Raw genomic sequence first — 17,769 nt, 5'->3', positions numbered from 1 at the left:
AATTTACACATAAAGCTGACAATCATTGGTGTGGATCGATTTATACAGAGCACAGGATTCAGAAAACTGGTAGATCTGCAGCAGATAAGCCAGTGATACATCAATGGAATTAGGATTTGCGACCCCTACATCATTCTGCTTTCAGATGTGGCACCGATTATCTGTAATATTTTCACTGGAATTGTTCCCCCCTTTGCTATCGAGTCTTTGGAGTCTTGATACAGATAGAAGATAGAAACTGACGCTTACCAATTTGTCAACTTATTGTTATTTGTCAACTTATTGTTATTGTCAGCTCATTATTTGTCAATTTAGATTAGAGGGTTCATAGATTATTTATTTTGCTACTAGATAAGGGATTTAGAAAAGGCCATAAAAGTGAGTTATAGTTTTTTTTTTAGAGAATTACATTTGAAATATTGTAAACATATTTATAGACTAATTCTGTTGCGACCAACAAATCAAAAAGTGGGCCCTCATATGACTGTTTCCTTTCATTGTCGCTTATTCAGAGGGTCCCATATTAGTTTGCTATGCAAAACAGGAAACAAACAGTATTATAATGTGACAGACGCCCCACGGTTGACAGTGTGCTATTTGAGAAGCGAGTGAGCCAACCAATCAGAAGTTAAAACAACCCACTGGGATGAAGAATGAGGTTGCCATAAACCATTATAGATTTACTTTTCATTCTGGGATTAAATCAGTATTAGTATGCCTTGTTAAACAGCTACGATGAAGACATAAAAAATGTAAAAGTGTAAAAAAAAAAGTTTCACTGTTTCTTTTTTAGTGAAAAGAATTCTCCTTCCACATGGAGTACACAATGAATGCAAAAATACATAAAATGAAACAAGGATGTAGAGGTCCTTTATCCTCTACTTTAATATGTCAGTAATAGTGTCCTACATCTTAACTGATTTCCATAAATTAGGTTATCATGAGTTTCCGATTCAGGGAAGATATCAATGGAAGTCCCAACCACCATAAAGCAATGAGGTAAGCTTGGCATCTCTGGTTTTCCATGATAACAGTACTTCTGAGTGATTGTGGTTAAGGGTTCTTAGCTCGGTCAGGCGTCCAGTCAATCGTGCAAAATGTTGTGGGTCCTCTGGATGGTAGATCTTTGAATACTTGTGTAAAATTCCTAAAAGTGGCTCTTGCAGTTTTTCAACACCATTCTTGTTCTTTAAGAATGGACGATCTGTTATTAAAAATATAAATTTTTCTTATTCAATAATAGTATCAATGTAAAACAAAAATATCATTGGCATAAGGCTAAATAAGTAAGAGGATAGATATCTTTACGCACCTGAGAAGAACATGGTTATTGCACAGAGTAAAGCATATTCTGCATCAGTCACATTAAGGGAGCCCATACTTCTATAAAAGTTAAACAGCGGAGTAATAAATTCCTCAGTGACATCTATAACGTAAAACACAACATTTAATGAGTGAAACAGTCAAGTTTCATGTTTCCAGTGTAATTGCAAAGCTAAGAATGAACTCTCATTGGTTACTACAGGCAGCAAATCCATTTTACATCTCAAAAAGCCATGCAACATAAGCTGCTCTTTGTTATGATCCTAGCTACAGAGAATCTCACAATTCCATGAATGGAATCATTTTACTCTCATTAACCCCTTCACTCCCAGGTGATTTTCCATTTTACGACGTTATCCAAGAGTCATAACTTTTTTATTTATACAACCATTTAGCCTTATGAGGGCTTGTTTTTTGCGACACGAGTTGTTCTTTTGTATGACACCATTAATTCTGCCACATAGTGTGCTAAAAATGAGTAAATAAAAATTTCAAGAGCAATGAAATTGCAAAAAACTGCAATTCCGCAATGTTTTTTTCAGTTTTTATTTATCATATTCAATATGTGTTAAAACTGATCTTGCAATATGATTCCTTAAGTCATCACGAGTACACCAATACTAAACATGTATAGTATTTTTTTTATAAGTAGTGAAAAAAAAAATTCAGAAATTGGTGAAAAAATATTAGCTTTTGCCACCATTTTCCGAGATCCGTTACATTATCATTTTACAGGATCTGGGGCTGTTTGACGGCTATACTAAATATGGGAATTTTAAAAAAAATTGTTTTATTTTTAATAGGGCAAAAGGGGGGGGGGGTGATTTGAACTTTTTTTTTTTTTTTACTTTTTTTTACTCTATTTAACAGTCACCTTAGGAGATATGAATCTGCAATCACCCAATTGACTGTGCTACATATACAGTAGCAGTGCTTCAGCTTCAGCACTGCAATGTATGGCAAAAATCACAATCTCCTATGAACACTGACCACAGGCCAGCATTCACAGGAGGATCATGATGACAGGCATGGGATCTTCAGCAGATCCCCAGAGGCCATGAATCCCTTCGGCGCCTCACGATCACAAGACAGGCACGCCGATGGGCGAGATCAACACCCCACTTCCTGTCTGCGCGTGTTAAATGCCACTGTCAGTCATTGACAGTGCCATTTAACTAGTTAACAGCTGCGGGTGGATCCAAGATCCACAGGGGATCCTGATAGAGGCACTTGATGGCTAATTAAATCAGCCATAAAGTGTGGGGAGAGATGCGGACTCAGTGTGTCAGCCCGCATCAAAGGTAGGCACGAGGCCAATGACGTAAATATACATCATAATTTGTGAAGGGGTTATTATGTCATAAAACACTTTTGTAGAGAAACTTTTTTCAATGCCCAATAGATATCGGAAAATATTCAAAAATGTGCATAAATTTAAATCAGTTTACAAATTGTATACCTAGAAGTAAAACAACCAGACCTGTATTAATTGTTTGAGTATTTTGCCGAGCATTAGGATCTAGAGAATACAGAGGACATCTGTCAAAATCCTGAACATGGTAATATTCTCCTGTGTGACTCTGGTATTTTGCAAGTCCTAGAAAAAAAATGTTTGCATTAATAATTTATTTCATTATGTTAAAGTAAAACAGTTTTTAATAGTCAGACAGCAATATTTAAGTTTTTATAACTTACAAAAAAATAGTTTCCTAATAAATTAAATATCTTAATTTCAGGTTTCGAAGAACATTGCTTCATAAACCTTCATATGCCTTTTTATTGGAGTTGTAGTACATTTTCCCCTAAAGTTGTGAAAATATTCACAAGTTATCTGAAATAATAATGGTTACCACAAGGGGCTCTTGTACAGTCATAGTATGAAGACTACACTTCTCTGCATGTGATGCGGGCTGAGCTACATTTGGCCTACTGGAGTAATTTATTCCGACAGCACCCACAGGTCATATTATGAGTAAGGCCTCATTCATACACTCAGTGTTTGGTCAGCATTTTACCTCAGTATTTGTAAGCCAAAATCATGAGTGTAACAATCAGAGGAAGAGTATAATAGAAACATATGCACCACTTCTGTATCTTTCACCCACTACTGATGTAAAATACTGACCAAATACTGAATGTGTGAACATTGCATTAAGGTGCATTTACTCCAGCCGATCATCATGAACAAGTATTTTTAGGAACGCTCATACCTGATAATCAGCTAGTGTAAAAAGGTTGAAAATCACCTAATGAACAAGGAAAAAAGCTTGTTTATTGGCTGAAATAATTTTTAATCTTACTTAAAAATCATCTTTCTTGTCAGCACAATGACTACAACATTAAATGTTTATGAGCAGACGATTTATTAACTTTCTTGTTCTGCACATGTGAAGTGTGGTTTGCCTGTCTAACACGCAGGGGATGATTCATTATAATTGGTGTTTTATATGTGTGACAAAACACTCTGGGATCGCCTTTGCTGGGGTCAAAGGACACGTGGTTTGTGCATTGAATCTGAGGCGTACAGCAGGTTTCTGAGCAGGCTGACCTCAGGTCAGATTTATTAACGTGAAAGCAACACAAAAAACAAAACATAAAAATAAATCCTAGCCTGTCCGGCACTAACTAAACAAATACGTTGCTATCTCAACAACTGGGGGGCTTCTCCCACCCAGCTAACATCATACAGATCTTGAGCAGAGCTCTTCACTCACGTTTGTCTCACACAGGCAGGCAATCTGTGTGCCCCAGGCAGACACTGGAAACACCCAGCTGGTCATCTTTTATTCCTGCAATCATTAACCCATTAGCACCCTGAAGATACTGAGTGGCCTAATTCACATAGGACAAACACCTGGGCGAGATATACCTGCCTCCATCTACCACACCAGCATGAGTCTTACATATCCCCCCCCCTTGCTCAGACCACTCCGGTCGAGCAAGAACACTTTTGAAACAGTGCACTCGGGATAGGGCATCGGCGTTCCCCATCTGCACCCCAGGTCGGTGCTCCACCGTAAAAGAGTAAGCCTGCAGGGCAAGGAACCACCGGGTTACCCGACTATTACGGTCCTTGTGGAGGTGCATCCACTTGAGAGGGGCATGGTCTGTGACCAGCCTAAACTTCCTACCAGCCAGGTAATACTTGAGGGAGTCGAGAGCCCATTTAATGGCTAAGCACTCTTTTTCAACCACCGCATACCTCTGCTCATGTACATTCAGTTTCCGACTGAGATAGAGGACCGGGTGTTCGACTCCGTCCCTCACCTGGGAAAGTACAGCTCCGACACCAGTATCAGAGGCATCAGTTTGTACCACAAACTCGCTGCTGAAATCAGGAGTCACTAGTACAGGCTGAGAGCACAAAGCCCGTTTCAGGCTGTGGAAGGCCTCTTCAGTAGCTGAGGTCCATTTTACCATGACGGAACCCTTCCCCTTGGTAAGATCCGTCAAGGGAGTAGCCATGGCTGCAAAATTGGGTATGAACCGGCGATAATAGCCGGCAATCCCCAGGAAAGCCTGCACTTGTTTCTTGTTCACTGGTTGTGGCCAGCCCTGAATTGCCTGTATTTTGTCGATCTGGGGTTTAACCACTCCTCGGCCAATCACGTAGCCCAAGTATCGGGCTTCTTCAAGCCCGATGTGGCATTTCTTGGGGTTTGCCGTTAAACCTGCATCTCGCAGGTCATCAATCACCGCTTGTACCTTCTGGAGATGAGTTTCCCAGTCCATGCTGTAAATTACGATGTCATCCAGGTAGGCAGAAGCGTACTGTCTGTGAGGCCTCAAGACTCGATCCATCAATCTGTGGAACGTTGCGGGAGCTCCGTGAAGTCCAAACGGCATATAGACATACTGGAACAGACCTTCCGGTGTAGCAAATGCCGTCTTCTCTCTGACCGCCTCGGCCAGAGGAATCTGCCAGTACCCCTTTGTTAAATCCAGGGTCGTAATGTATCGGGCTTTACCAAGCCGGTCGATCAACTCATCGACCCGGGGCATAGGGTACGCATCAAATTTAGAAACTGCATTCAGTTTCCTAAAGTCCTTACAAAACCGGATGGAGCCATCCGGTTTAGGTATCAACACAATTGGACTGGACCAGGCGCTGTGTGACTCCTCAATGACTCCTAAGTCCAACATTGCCATCACTTCCCGGGAGACGGCTTCACGGCGGGCTTCCGGAATCCGGTAGGGCTTCACATGAACAGTGACGCCAGGCTCTGTGACAATCTCATGTTTCACCAACTTAGTCCGGCCAGGTTTTTCGGAGAAAAACTGTCGGTTCTGTAACAAAAATTGCTTAACCTCAGATTTTTGTCGTTCTGAGAGAGTCTCAGCAACCTGCACCTCTGGTACAGTAGGTGAACAAACCGGACGGGGCAGATCCGCCGTTAGGGTAGAGCGGTCTTTCCAGGATTTTATCAGATTCACATGATAAATCTGTTCCGGTTTTCTCTTACCCGGCTGGTACACTTTATAGTTCACTTCACCAACTCTTTCTCGGACCTCAAATGGGCCCTGCCATTTCGCCAGGAATTTACTATCCACCGTAGGGATTAGGACCAACACCCTATCGCCGGGTGCAAATGTACGGACCTTAGCGCCTCTATCATAACTTTGCCTCTGGGCTCCCTGGGCCTGTAACATATGGTCCCTAACAATGGGCATGACAGCGGCAATACGATCCTGCATTTGTGTTACATGGTCGATCACCGTTTTAAAGGGAGTGACTTGACCTTCCCAGGTTTCTTTTGCGACGTCCAGCAGTCCCCGGGGACGACGGGCGTACAACAGTTCGAAAGGCGAAAACCCTGTGGAAGACTGGGGAACTTCCCTAATGGCAAACAGCAAATAGGGTAACAAGTAATCCCAGTTCTTCCCATCTTTGTCTATCGCCTTCCGGAGCATCTGTTTTAAGGTTTTGTTGAAGCGCTCAACCAGGCCATCTGTTTGAGGGTGATAGACAGACGTACGCAACGGGTCTATTTGTAAGAGCCTGCAGAGCTCCTTCATTACCCTCGACATAAAGGGAGTCCCCTGGTCGGTGAGTATCTGTTTTGGAATTCCCACCCGACTAAACACTTGTACCAATTCCTTGGCGATCGTCTTGGTAGCTGTGTTACGCAAAGGGACGGCTTCCGGGTAACGAGTGGCATAGTCCACGATGACGAGGATATGTTGGTGCCCACGTGCGGATCGGGGAAGGGGCCCAACCAAATCCATCCCAATTCTCTCAAAAGGGACCCCGATGATAGGAAGGGGTACCAAAGGGCTACGGAACTGAGATTTAGGGGCCGCGATTTGGCACTCTGGACAGGACTCACAATAGTTACGCACATCACAATGTATTCCAGGCCACACAAAACAATGCAATATCCTTTCTGTGGTTTTCTGTACCCCCAGATGTCCCCCCATTATATGTCTGTGGGCCAAATCCAGTACCTTCCGCCGATAAGGTTTGGGTACCACTAACCGTTGCACTGTGTCTTCCCCTTTTTTTTCTACCTGGTAGAGCAAATTATTTTCAAGAACCATATACGGGTACGCTAGCCTAGTGTCAGGTTCTACGGGTACCCCATCTATCATTTTTACATTTTTCCTAGCCGGAGTCAGGGTAGGATCTTTCATTTGCTCGCTGTGGAAGCCATCCACCTGGACTCCCAAATCTGGCAGGCAGGGTGCCGGATGGCTGTCTGCCTCCGCCTCTCGCTGAGGTTCCTCAGTTTCCTCTGTTTCCCCCGCCATGACGGAGAAGGGGTACTGAAGGTTAGATTCACTAACCTCCCCAGCAACTTCTTCCTGTGGGGTCTCCTCTAGGGACTCGGGACCTCCAGATGGCATGGGAGAAGATTCACGGGTACAGCTACCGTGAAGGAGCAACTGATTCTCCCACAATTGCCAGAAATAGGGAAAATCCCTTCCCAGGATTACATCCTGTAACAATGCGGGAACGAGTCCCACTTTGTGCTGCACTGACCCATAGGGAGTAGAAATCCATATGACCGCTGTTAAGTACGAGCGGGTGTCACCATGCACACACGTCACAGAAAACTTGTCAGACGGACCAGACGGAAGTGCCACCAGACTAGCTTTCACCAGAGTCACCACACTTCCAGAGTCTAGTAATGCCACAACATTTTTCCCATCAACAGATAATTCACACAGGTGTTTCACTGTATCATTTTGACCCGCATTCACACTCACTAGCTGTGTAACCAAAGACATGCGTTTTCTAGAGTCTATAACGTCGCACTGCATGGGTTCAGCGGTAACAGGACAGTTCGCAGAAACATGACCCTTCTCATGGCAGCGGAAACACCTAACAGGTCCCCTACTGAGACCACCGTCCAATACTCTTGGTCTCGGAGTGCGAGCAGTCCCGGACTCCTCCCCCACAGTTTTAAGCGATTTTCCTTCACCGGTGGTCCCTGGAACAGTCTTACCGGTTCCACGAGGAGGAGGCACAGACCGGGGGTTGGCGGTGTCGTCGGGAAGTCCTTCTGCCACGGAATAACGCTCGACCAACTCCACAAGTTGATCCGCTGTCGTGGGATTTCCTTGGCTTACCCACCTTTTCAGCGCTGGGGGTAGTACTCTCAGGTACTTGTCCAGGACAACCCGCTGGATTATTTCGGGTATTGTCAGTACCTCGGGTTGCAGCCATTTCTTTGTTAAGTAGATCAGGTCGAACATCTGAGACCGCGCCGGTTTATCTTGCTGGTATGTCCACTGATGTACCCTCTGTGCCCGGACAGCCGTCGTCACACCCAGCCGGGCCAGGATCTCAGCTTTCAGTTTCTCAAAGTCCTGAGCGACCTCCGGGTCCAAATCATGGTAAGCTTTTTGGGCCTCGCCGGAGAGAAACGGGGCAATCAAGTCGGCCCATCGTGCCTTCGGCCACTTCTCTCTCAACGCCGTCCGCTCAAACGTTGTCAGGTATGCCTCGACGTCATCTTCTGCAGTCAGCTTTTGCCAGTATCGACTCACATGGATCCTTCTGGACTCTGCTTCCGGGTCAGCGTCAGGCATGCTCACCAGGCGCTGCGCCACCTGTTGGAGAAGTTGGCGGTCTGCAACCGTCATGTCCAGTAACTCCTTCAGCTGTGCGGCCATCAAGCGATTAGCTTCGTGCTGTGCGGCAGTGGCCTGCTGCTGTACGGCAGTGGACTGTACTAAGGCTTTCACCACGTCTTCCATGCTGTCGCCTGTGCCACGGTATGCCCGCGTTCTCCACCACAATGTGACAAAACACTCTGGGATCGCCTTTGCTGGGGTCAAAGGACACGTGGTTTGTGCATTGAATCTGAGGCGTACAGCAGGTTTCTGAGCAGGCTGACCTCAGGTCAGATTTATTAACGTGAAAGCAACACAAAAAACAAAACATAAAAATAAATCCTAGCCTGTCCGGCACTAACTAAACAAATACGTTGCTATCTCAACAACTGGGGGGCTTCTCCCACCCAGCTAACATCATACAGATCTTGAGCAGAGCTCTTCACTCACGTTTGTCTCACACAGGCAGGCAATCTGTGTGCCCCAGGCAGACACTGGAAACACCCAGCTGGTCATCTTTTATTCCTGCAATCATTAACCCATTAGCACCCTGAAGATACTGAGTGGCCTAATTCACATAGGACAAACACCTGGGCGAGATATACCTGCCTCCATCTACCACACCAGCATGAGTCTTACATATGCCAATTTTAAGGAAGGGCTTGTTGGAGTGCAATGCGCCAAATTCATTAAGAGACTCAGGCTACTTAAAGGGACACTGTCACCTGAATTTGGAGGGAACAATCTTCAGCCATGGAGGTGGGGTTTTTGGGTGTTTGATTCACCCTTTCCTTACCCGCTGGCTGCATGCTGGCTGCAATATTGGATTGAAGTTCATTCTCTGTCCTCCGTAGTACATGCCTGCACAAGGCAACCTTGCCTTGCGCAGACGTGTACTATGGAGGACAGAGAATGAACTTCAGTCCAATATTGCAGCCAGCATGCAGCCAGCGGGTAAAGGTACTGTCACACTAGACGATATCGCTAGAGATCCGGGACGTTGCAGCGTCCGCGCTAGCGATATCGTCCAGTGTGACAGGCAGCAGCGATCAGGCCCCTGCTCTGCTGTCGCTGGTCGGGGAAGAAAGTCCAGAACTTTATTTGGTCGCTGGACTCCCCGCAGACATCGCTGAATCGGCGTGTGTGACACCGATTCAGCGATGTCTTCGCTGGTAACCAGGGTAAACATCGGGTAACTAAGCGCAGGGCCGCGCTTAGTAACCCGATGTTTACCCTGGTTACCATCCTAAAAGTAAAAAAACAAACACTACATACTTACCTACAGCCGTCTGTCCTCCAGCGCTGTGCTCTGCACTCCTCCTGCTCTGGCTGTGAGCGTCGGTCAGCCGGAAAGCAGAGCGGTGACGTCACCGCTCTGCTTTCCGGCTGCCCGGCGCTCACAGCCAGACCAGAGAAGCAGAGCGCCGAGGACAGACAGCGGTAGGTAAGTATGTAGCGTTTGTTTTTTTACTTTTTAGGATGGTAACCAGGGTAAACATCGGGTTACTAAGCGCGGCCCTGCGCTTAGTAACCCGATGTTTACCCTGGTTACCGGGGACCTCGGGATCGTTGGTCGCTGGAGAGCTGTCTGTGTGACAGCTCTCCAGTGACCAAACAGCGACGCTGCAGCGATCCGGATCGTTGTCGGTATCGCTGCAGCGTCGCTTAGTGTGACGGTACCTTAAGGAAAGGGTGAATCAAACACCCAAAAACCCCGCCTCCATGGCTGAAGATTGTTCCCTCCAAATTCAAGTGACAGTGTCCCTTTAATGGATCTTCTCTGTAGCAACGCCTCTGTACACCTCGCCAGAAATGCTACTCCAGTCAAGGACTAGATTAGCATTTCTGGCGTAAGTCGACACTTTTAATTAATTTGAGGTGCATAGTAATGCCCTGTCTCCACCCCAGCTATGTGCCATTTTGGCAGTGATTTTTCAAACTGAAAACACCAAAGTCATACAATTTCAGAGTACCTCCACATTGCCGCAATATTTGGCAACTTTGATGAGTTGGCCCTTAAGTAGTAAAAGCTTATTTGAAATAAAATAATACACACTAACAGCAATCAGGTTTGTGATTTTAGTATGGACCTCTCTAAAGGTCTCCAGTTTGTTTCTTTCAATGGAAAATCTGGATTATTAAATAATCCGTATTTATAAAATTATTTCACATTCTCCTGATTTAGAAAAGGTCTTAATATCTACTTTTCACCAATAAATTTATTGAAATATTGATGTATGTATAAATATCAATTTCAGAACAACACCCATCCATATGCCTTATTAAGATGTCATTGAATCCCTCACATGTGTGGCTGTTGTTCTGCTAGCCTCAGCCCATTTATGTATTACATTCCCAGTTGCAGCCCTTTTAATATATACTACTCAACAATCAAATTGAAATATCTAGAACAAAAAGTCATGGAATTATGGAAGTCACTGAATCGATGAACTTGTTAATGATTTGCAAATGATGAAAAATAGAGACAATGCATTTAAAAAAAAATAGATAGACTTACCAAATCCCAATTCATCGTATTTATTGGCATAAGATACATCCAGTCTAGTCCAACAATTTTGCTGACTTGAGAAAGGGGGCGTACCCCAGAAACATCGCTGCAGGTGCAGACCTCGAATAGTCAGACAACGTCTTTCACTATCTGCTTCTACGTTACTTCCTCTGTTTGGAGCATATGGACTGTTTGCATTGAAGTCCGTGTCCTTTGTTCACTCTAGTCATTATGATGGTAATTGATTCTATGAATTGATTCTAATGTGATGTAAAGATTGAAATATAATATAAAGGAAATTGTTGGAACAGACTGGATATATTTTATGCCATTTGTTGTATGGTTGGAACAACATTTTCAAAAATATCTCAATTTATTTAATATCGAGTATAGGCGCCGTGCACAGAAATACCAGTACTTACATGCCTTGGCTACTATCAGTGAGATTATTTTTGGTTGTCCGGTGAATGTTCTGCCATGTTGAATGCATTTGGGCACACAAATAATTAAGATCTGCTGCTGGCAACTCCCTTTGCAATTGCCGACCATTGACATTCCAGATGTGATCAATGGAAGACAAGTCTGGAGATACTGCAAGCCATGGTAGCACACTTAGGCCATGCAGGTTACTCACAGTGGCACGAGCAACAGTTTGGAGATATGACTGTTCCACTGGTTCCACAACCAAATCAATGTTAAGCCAAGCTGTTAGTGTACCTGGAATGAAGGTTTTATGTGCAAAACTAAATGTATCAACTGTGGAACCAGTAGAATGGTTATTTTTTTAAACTGTCCCGGAAGCCATTTTCAACAAGACAGTGCCTGGCCACATGTTGCTCATGCTACTGTGTGCAACTTGTGTGGCCTAAATATGCTATCATGACTTACATGTCCAGACTTGTCTACCATTCAGCACCTCTGGGTCGTCATTGCCAAGGAAGCTGCCAGCAGCAGGTCTTGAGACAACCATTATTAACTTCATTGATAGCAGCCAAGCAATGCTCAATGTTTAATAAATCGAGATGTTTTGAAAATTGTTTCTATTTTTTTGTTTGAATATTATTAAAATGTCTATCGATATTTGATTTCCATAGTTCCATGACTTTTCCTTCTTGGTGTTGCAAATTCAATGCTAAGTAGTTTACTTGATCTGGATCTCATGAATTAGGTAAACCACAAAGTGAATTACCGTTATGTAGCTGTGAGCCCCCTGTTGATTGTTGATTGTAGATTTGTGCTAAACGTAAAAACATTGCTTCAACAGTGGAACCCTTTAAAAGAGCAATTTGATCATCATGATCTAGAATTTCAAATCCTGGAAAAAAGAAACAACTTCAGGCTATATGAAGAATGTAATTATATGCACTGTCTTTTAGTGAACAATATTATTTTGGAAATTACAATGTTATGTGTTCACTAGCCTAATTTGTTTTGGAAAGTAACACAACAACCCTTCTAACATGAAAGCAAGATAATGCTGATTTTGTAGTTTTAAAATAAAGTCTCAGATCACATCATTGGTAGTAGTCATTCAGATGTCAGTGATTTTCTCATAAACAATATAGTTTTTTCAGTGTTTTTACCAGAGTTTCATCAGTGTCAATTTTTATCGTCAAGGTTTGGTCAGAGTTTCATTATTCTTTCTCAGGTAAAAAAAAATTAACTTTCAAGGTTCTTATACCAAACAATTTGTGAAAAACGATAGCAAAAGGATGGCATCTGAGAGCTTTCTGATTTCTGACTTGCATTGGTGGCAAGTTTGAGCCAAGACTCGGATCAAAATTGGACATCCCTCCGTAATTTTGTGCGGACCATTCGGTCTGCAAAAATATACAACCATGTGAACAGCACCATAGACTAAAGTACAAGTTCTATCCATGAAAATCAAGCATAGAACTAAAAAATTCCATCAAAATGAGTCTTTAATCATACTGAATAGCTTAGTGTCGTTAACCCTTTCAAAACATGGGGCTTTAGCTATTTTGCTATTTTTTATTTTTCAACCTCTTCTTTCAAGTACCATAACTTTCTTTAACTTTCTTATTTTTCCATTAACATAGCTGCATGAGCGCTTTTTTTGCTGGATGAGTTGTAGCTTTGAATGACTCCATTTACATTGCCATAAATTGTACTGTAAAATTAAAGAAAAATTCAAAGTGGGTGAAATAGTGGATAAAAGTAATTGGTTTGGCGTTTTTTATGTTTTACAGTGTTCATTGTCATTTTATTTATGTAAAGTCTGAAGATCTAAGAATCAATAACCAGGAGGATTTGGGAAAAGCTGAATACAGCTTATCTTATATTTATGAAAAATCTGAGTGTTTGGCTCTGAACAATGTGCCTTTCTCAACAAATTAGGCTATTTCAGCTAAGTTCCAAACCTGTGCAGTTTTTATATAAATGTATATATATTTATGAGGTTGCCACCAGTTTGTATTTGTATATGTATATCTGTCCAAATCAACTGTGTTATTGTTTTGACTTGGAAGTGAAGTTAGACCATATAAACGTATAGAGCAAGGCAGAAATGATAGCCTGTGTTAGTGATAGAAGCAGAAGTTTGATAGATAAATCTTGGTTTAACTATAGAGGCATGGTTTGCCAGGTTTGTGGGTAGGAAGGGGGAACTCCAGGGGCCTGCATTGAACCTTGTCATCAAACCCATCAAAGACCTTTAGGATAAACTGTAAAACCAATGGAGAGCCAGAAACTCTCACAGTCACACTCCAAAATCTTATGGAAAATCTTCTCAGAACATTGTAGGTATTTTTATTGGTATGACCACCAAGCATATATACTCATAAAAATCACGTCATTAGAGATACACTTCTAGTAGCATGTTGGACATTCTCTAGCTTCCATAACCTAAGCAATTTTGCATTGCATTGATTCCACTAAGTGTTGAATTAGTTTTGTAGGAATATTGCCTTATGCAGACACGATAGCTTGCAGTTGCCGCAAATTATATAGTGATACTGACATCCACTGAATAACCCATCCTATCTCGCTCCAGAGATGTTCTGTTGGATAAAAGGGTTTTCTACTAATGCTATGATATGGATGACATATTCTTGTTGGAGATCTGACACCAGCTCTAGAAGCAGCCAGTTGTAAACAGTATACAGAGCAGAACATCACATCTGCTTCACACTGCAGAATAGTCCGATTTATTTTAAAGGGAATCTGTCAGCAGGTTTTTGCTATGTAATCTGAAGACAGCAGGAGATAGAGGGTGAAACAGAATTCAGGTCACTTGTCACTCGTCAAATTGTTGCTGTTCATTACTAACTATGAAGGTTTTATCACTAAGAGATTAACATTGCCGGACTATGCTGGTAACTAGGCAACTCACTGACTATGAATATTGTACACAGAGAGTCTGGTGTGGGCGGGGTTTGTTTTCTCAGCTCTGCTTCATGGTAAATCTAAAAGCTCTGATTGTGTCAAGACAGATGCACCCAAAAACATACAGTGATACATCATTTGATTCAGCTTCTCTTTATCTACACCAGGCTGCTCTCAGAGGAGATACCAAAACCCCGCTGACAGATTCCTTTTAACAGGAGCTGATCTGTAGTACTTTGGTAATACAATGCTCAAAAAAATAAAGGGAACACAAACAACAGAATATAACTCTAAGTAAATCAAACTTCTGTGAAATCAAATTGTCCACTTAGGAAGCAATACGGTTTGACAATCAATTTTACATGCTGTTGTGCAAATGGAATAGACAACAGATGGAAATTATTGGCATTTATCAATCAATAAATGAGTGGTTCTGCAGGTGGGGATCACAGACCACATCTCAGTAACAATGCTTTCTGGCTGATGCTTTGGTCACTTTTGAATGTTGGTTGTGCTTTCACACTCATGGTAGCATGAGACGGACTCTACAAGCCACACAAGTGGCTCAGGTAGTGCAGCTCATCCAGGATGGCACATCAATGCGAGCTGTTGCAAAAAGGTTTGCTGTGTCTGTCAGCATAGTGTCCAGAGGCTGGAGGCGCTACCAGGTGACAGGCCAGTATACCAGGAGACGTGGAGAGGGCCATAGGAGGGCAACAACCCAGCAGCAGGTCCGCTACCTCAGCCTTTGTGCAAGGAGGAACAGGAGGAGCACTGCCAGAGCCCTGCAAAATGACCTCCAGCAGGCCACAAATGTGCATGTGTCTGCACAAACGGTTAGAAACCAACTCCATGAGGATAGTCTGAGTGCCCGACGTCCACAGATGGAGGTTGTGCTCACAGTCCAACACCGTGCAGAACACTTGGCATTTGCCACAGAACACCAGGATTGGCAAATTCGCCACTAGTGCCCTGTGCTCTTCACAGATGAATGCAGGTTCACAGTGAGCACATGTGACAGACTTGACAGAGTCTGGAGATGCCGTGGAGAGCAATCTGCTGCCTGCAACATCCTTCAGCATGACCGGTTTGGCAGTGGGTCAGTAATGGAGAGGGGTGGCATTTCTTTGGAGGGCCGCGCAACCCTCCATGTGCTCGCCAGAGGTAGCCTGACTGCCATTAGGTACCGAGATGAGATCCTCAGACCCCTTGTGATACCATACGCTGGTGCGGTTGGCCCTGGGTTCCTCCTAATGCAGGACAATGCCAGACCTCATGTGGCTGGAGTGTGTCAGCAGTTCCTGCAAGATGAAGGCATTGAATCTATGGACTAGCCAGCCCATTCCCCAGACCTAAATCCGATTGAACACATCTGGGACATCATGTCTCGCACCATCCACCAACATCACGTTGCACCACAGGCTGTCCAGGAGTTGGCAGATGCTTTAGTCCAGGTCTGGGAGGAAATCCCTTAGGAGACCATCCGCCGCCTCATCAGGAGCATGCCCAGGCATTGTAGGGAGATCATATGGAGGCCACACACACTACTGAGCATCATTTCCTTGTCTTGAGGCATTTCCACTGAAGTTGGATCAGCCTGTAACTTCATTTTCCACTTTGATTTTGAACATCATTCCAACTCCAGACCTCCATGGGATATTAGTTGTGATTTACATTGATCATTTTTACGTTTTACTGTTTTCAACGCATTCCACTATATAATGAATATAGATTTACATCCGGAATATTTCATTCAGTGATATCTAGGATGTGGTATTTTAATGTTCCCTTTATTTTTTTGAGCAGTGTATAATGGTATTGTTAATTGAAAGATCTAAGATATTAAAGTCAGAAAAAGCAGGTGGAGTCTGAGGAACTACTTTCTATACAAAGAAACTTCTTTAGAGTCTTGTGCAATGTACAGTACAGTCATGGACAAAAATTTTGAGAATGAGACAAATATTAATTTTTCCAAAGTCTACTGCTTAATTTTTTCTAATGGCAATTTGCATATACTCCTGAATGTCAGAGTGATCAGCTTAACAGCAATTACTGTACTTGCGAAGTCAATATTTGCCCAGAAAATGAACTTTAACCCCCAAAACACATTTCAACATCATTGCAGTCCTGCCTTAAAAGGAGCAGCTAACATTGTTTTAGTGATTGATCCATTAACACAGGTTTGGGTGTTGATGAGGACAGGGCTGGCGATCAATCAGTCATGATTAAGTAAGAATGACATCACTGGACACTTTAAAAGGAGGCTGGTGCTTGGTATCATTGTTTTTCTTCAGTTAACCATGGTTATCTCTAAAGAAACACATGCAGCCATCATTGCACTGCACAAAAATGGCCTAACAGGGAAGAGTATCGCAGCTACAAAGATTGCACCTCAGTAAACAATCTATCGCATCATCAAGAACTTCAAGGAGAGAGCTTCCATTGTTGTCAAAAAGGCTCCAGGGTGCCCAAGAAAGACCAGCAAGCGCCAGGACCATATCATAAAACTGTTTCAGCTGCGGGATCGGACTACCAGCAGTGCCGAACTTGCTCAGGAATGGCAGCAGGCTGGTGTGAGTGCTTCTGCACGCACTGTGAGGCGGAGACTCTTTAAGCAAGGCCTGGTTTCAAGGAGGGCAGCAAAGAAGCCACTTCTCTCCCGAAAAAACATCAGGGACCGACTGATATTCTGCAAAAGGTACAGGTAGTGGACTGCTGAGGACTGGGGCAAAGTCATTTTCTCTGATGAATCCCCTTTTCGAGTGTTTGGGACATCTGGAAAACAGCTTATTCGGAGAAGAAGAGGTGAGCGCTACCACCAGTCTTGTCTCATGCCAACTGTAAAGCATCCTGAAATCATTCATGTGTGGGGTCGCTTCTCAGCCAAGGGAATTGGCTCACTCACAGTCTTGCCTAAAAACACAGCCATGAATAAAGAATGGTACCAGAATGTCCTCCAAGAGCAACTTCTCCCAACCATCCAAGAGCAGTTTGGCGCCCAACAATGCCTTTTCCAGCATGATGGAGCACCTTGCCATAAAGCAAAGGTGATAACTAAATGGCTCATGGAACAAAACATAGAGATTTTGGGTCCATGGCCTGGAAACTCCTCAGATCTTAATCCCATTGAGAACTTGTGGTCAATCATCAAGAGACGGGTGGACAAACAAAAACCAACAAATTCTGGCAAAATGCAAGCATTGATTATGCAAGAATGGACTGCTATCAGTCAGGATTTGGTCTAGAAGTTGATTGAGAGCATGCCAGGGAGAATTGCAGAGGTCTTGAAGAAGAAGGGTCAACACTGCAAATATTGACTTGCTGCATTAACTCATTCTAACTGTCAATATAACCTATTGGTACTCATAATATGATTGCAATTATATTTCTGTATGTGATATAACCATCAGACAAACACTAATAAAAACCAGAGGGCAGCAGATCATGTGAAAATATAATTTTGGTGTCATTCTCAAAAATTTTGGCCATGACTGTACATTGTGCCCAAAGGCGGCACTTGTCCTGACACAGGAATA

The 17,769-nt window shown here is 43.3% G+C and overlaps 1 protein-coding gene across 1 annotated transcript in view; it reads right to left on the bottom strand.

Annotated features, from left to right (window-relative positions):
- Positions 1-399: 399 nt before the first annotated feature.
- Positions 400-17,769, bottom strand: part of LOC138672002 (bile acid receptor-like) — a 201,299-nt gene continuing 183,929 nt past the window's right edge. The window contains exons 8-11 of the mRNA XM_069760089.1: positions 12,078-12,203; positions 2,804-2,920; positions 1,313-1,426; positions 400-1,204 (exon numbers count right to left, since the gene is read on the bottom strand). Coding sequence (XP_069616190.1) covers positions 966-1,204; positions 1,313-1,426; positions 2,804-2,920; positions 12,078-12,203 — 596 coding nt within the window. The 3' untranslated portion in view covers positions 400-965. The remainder of the gene's footprint in view (positions 1,205-1,312; positions 1,427-2,803; positions 2,921-12,077; positions 12,204-17,769) is intronic.

This window comes from Ranitomeya imitator, chromosome 3 (assembly GCF_032444005.1).
Source record: "Ranitomeya imitator isolate aRanImi1 chromosome 3, aRanImi1.pri, whole genome shotgun sequence".
Lineage (NCBI taxonomy): Eukaryota > Metazoa > Chordata > Amphibia > Anura > Dendrobatidae > Ranitomeya > Ranitomeya imitator.
The sequence above is the reverse complement of the archived record's forward strand: the minus strand, read 5'-3'. Positions and strand labels throughout refer to the sequence as shown.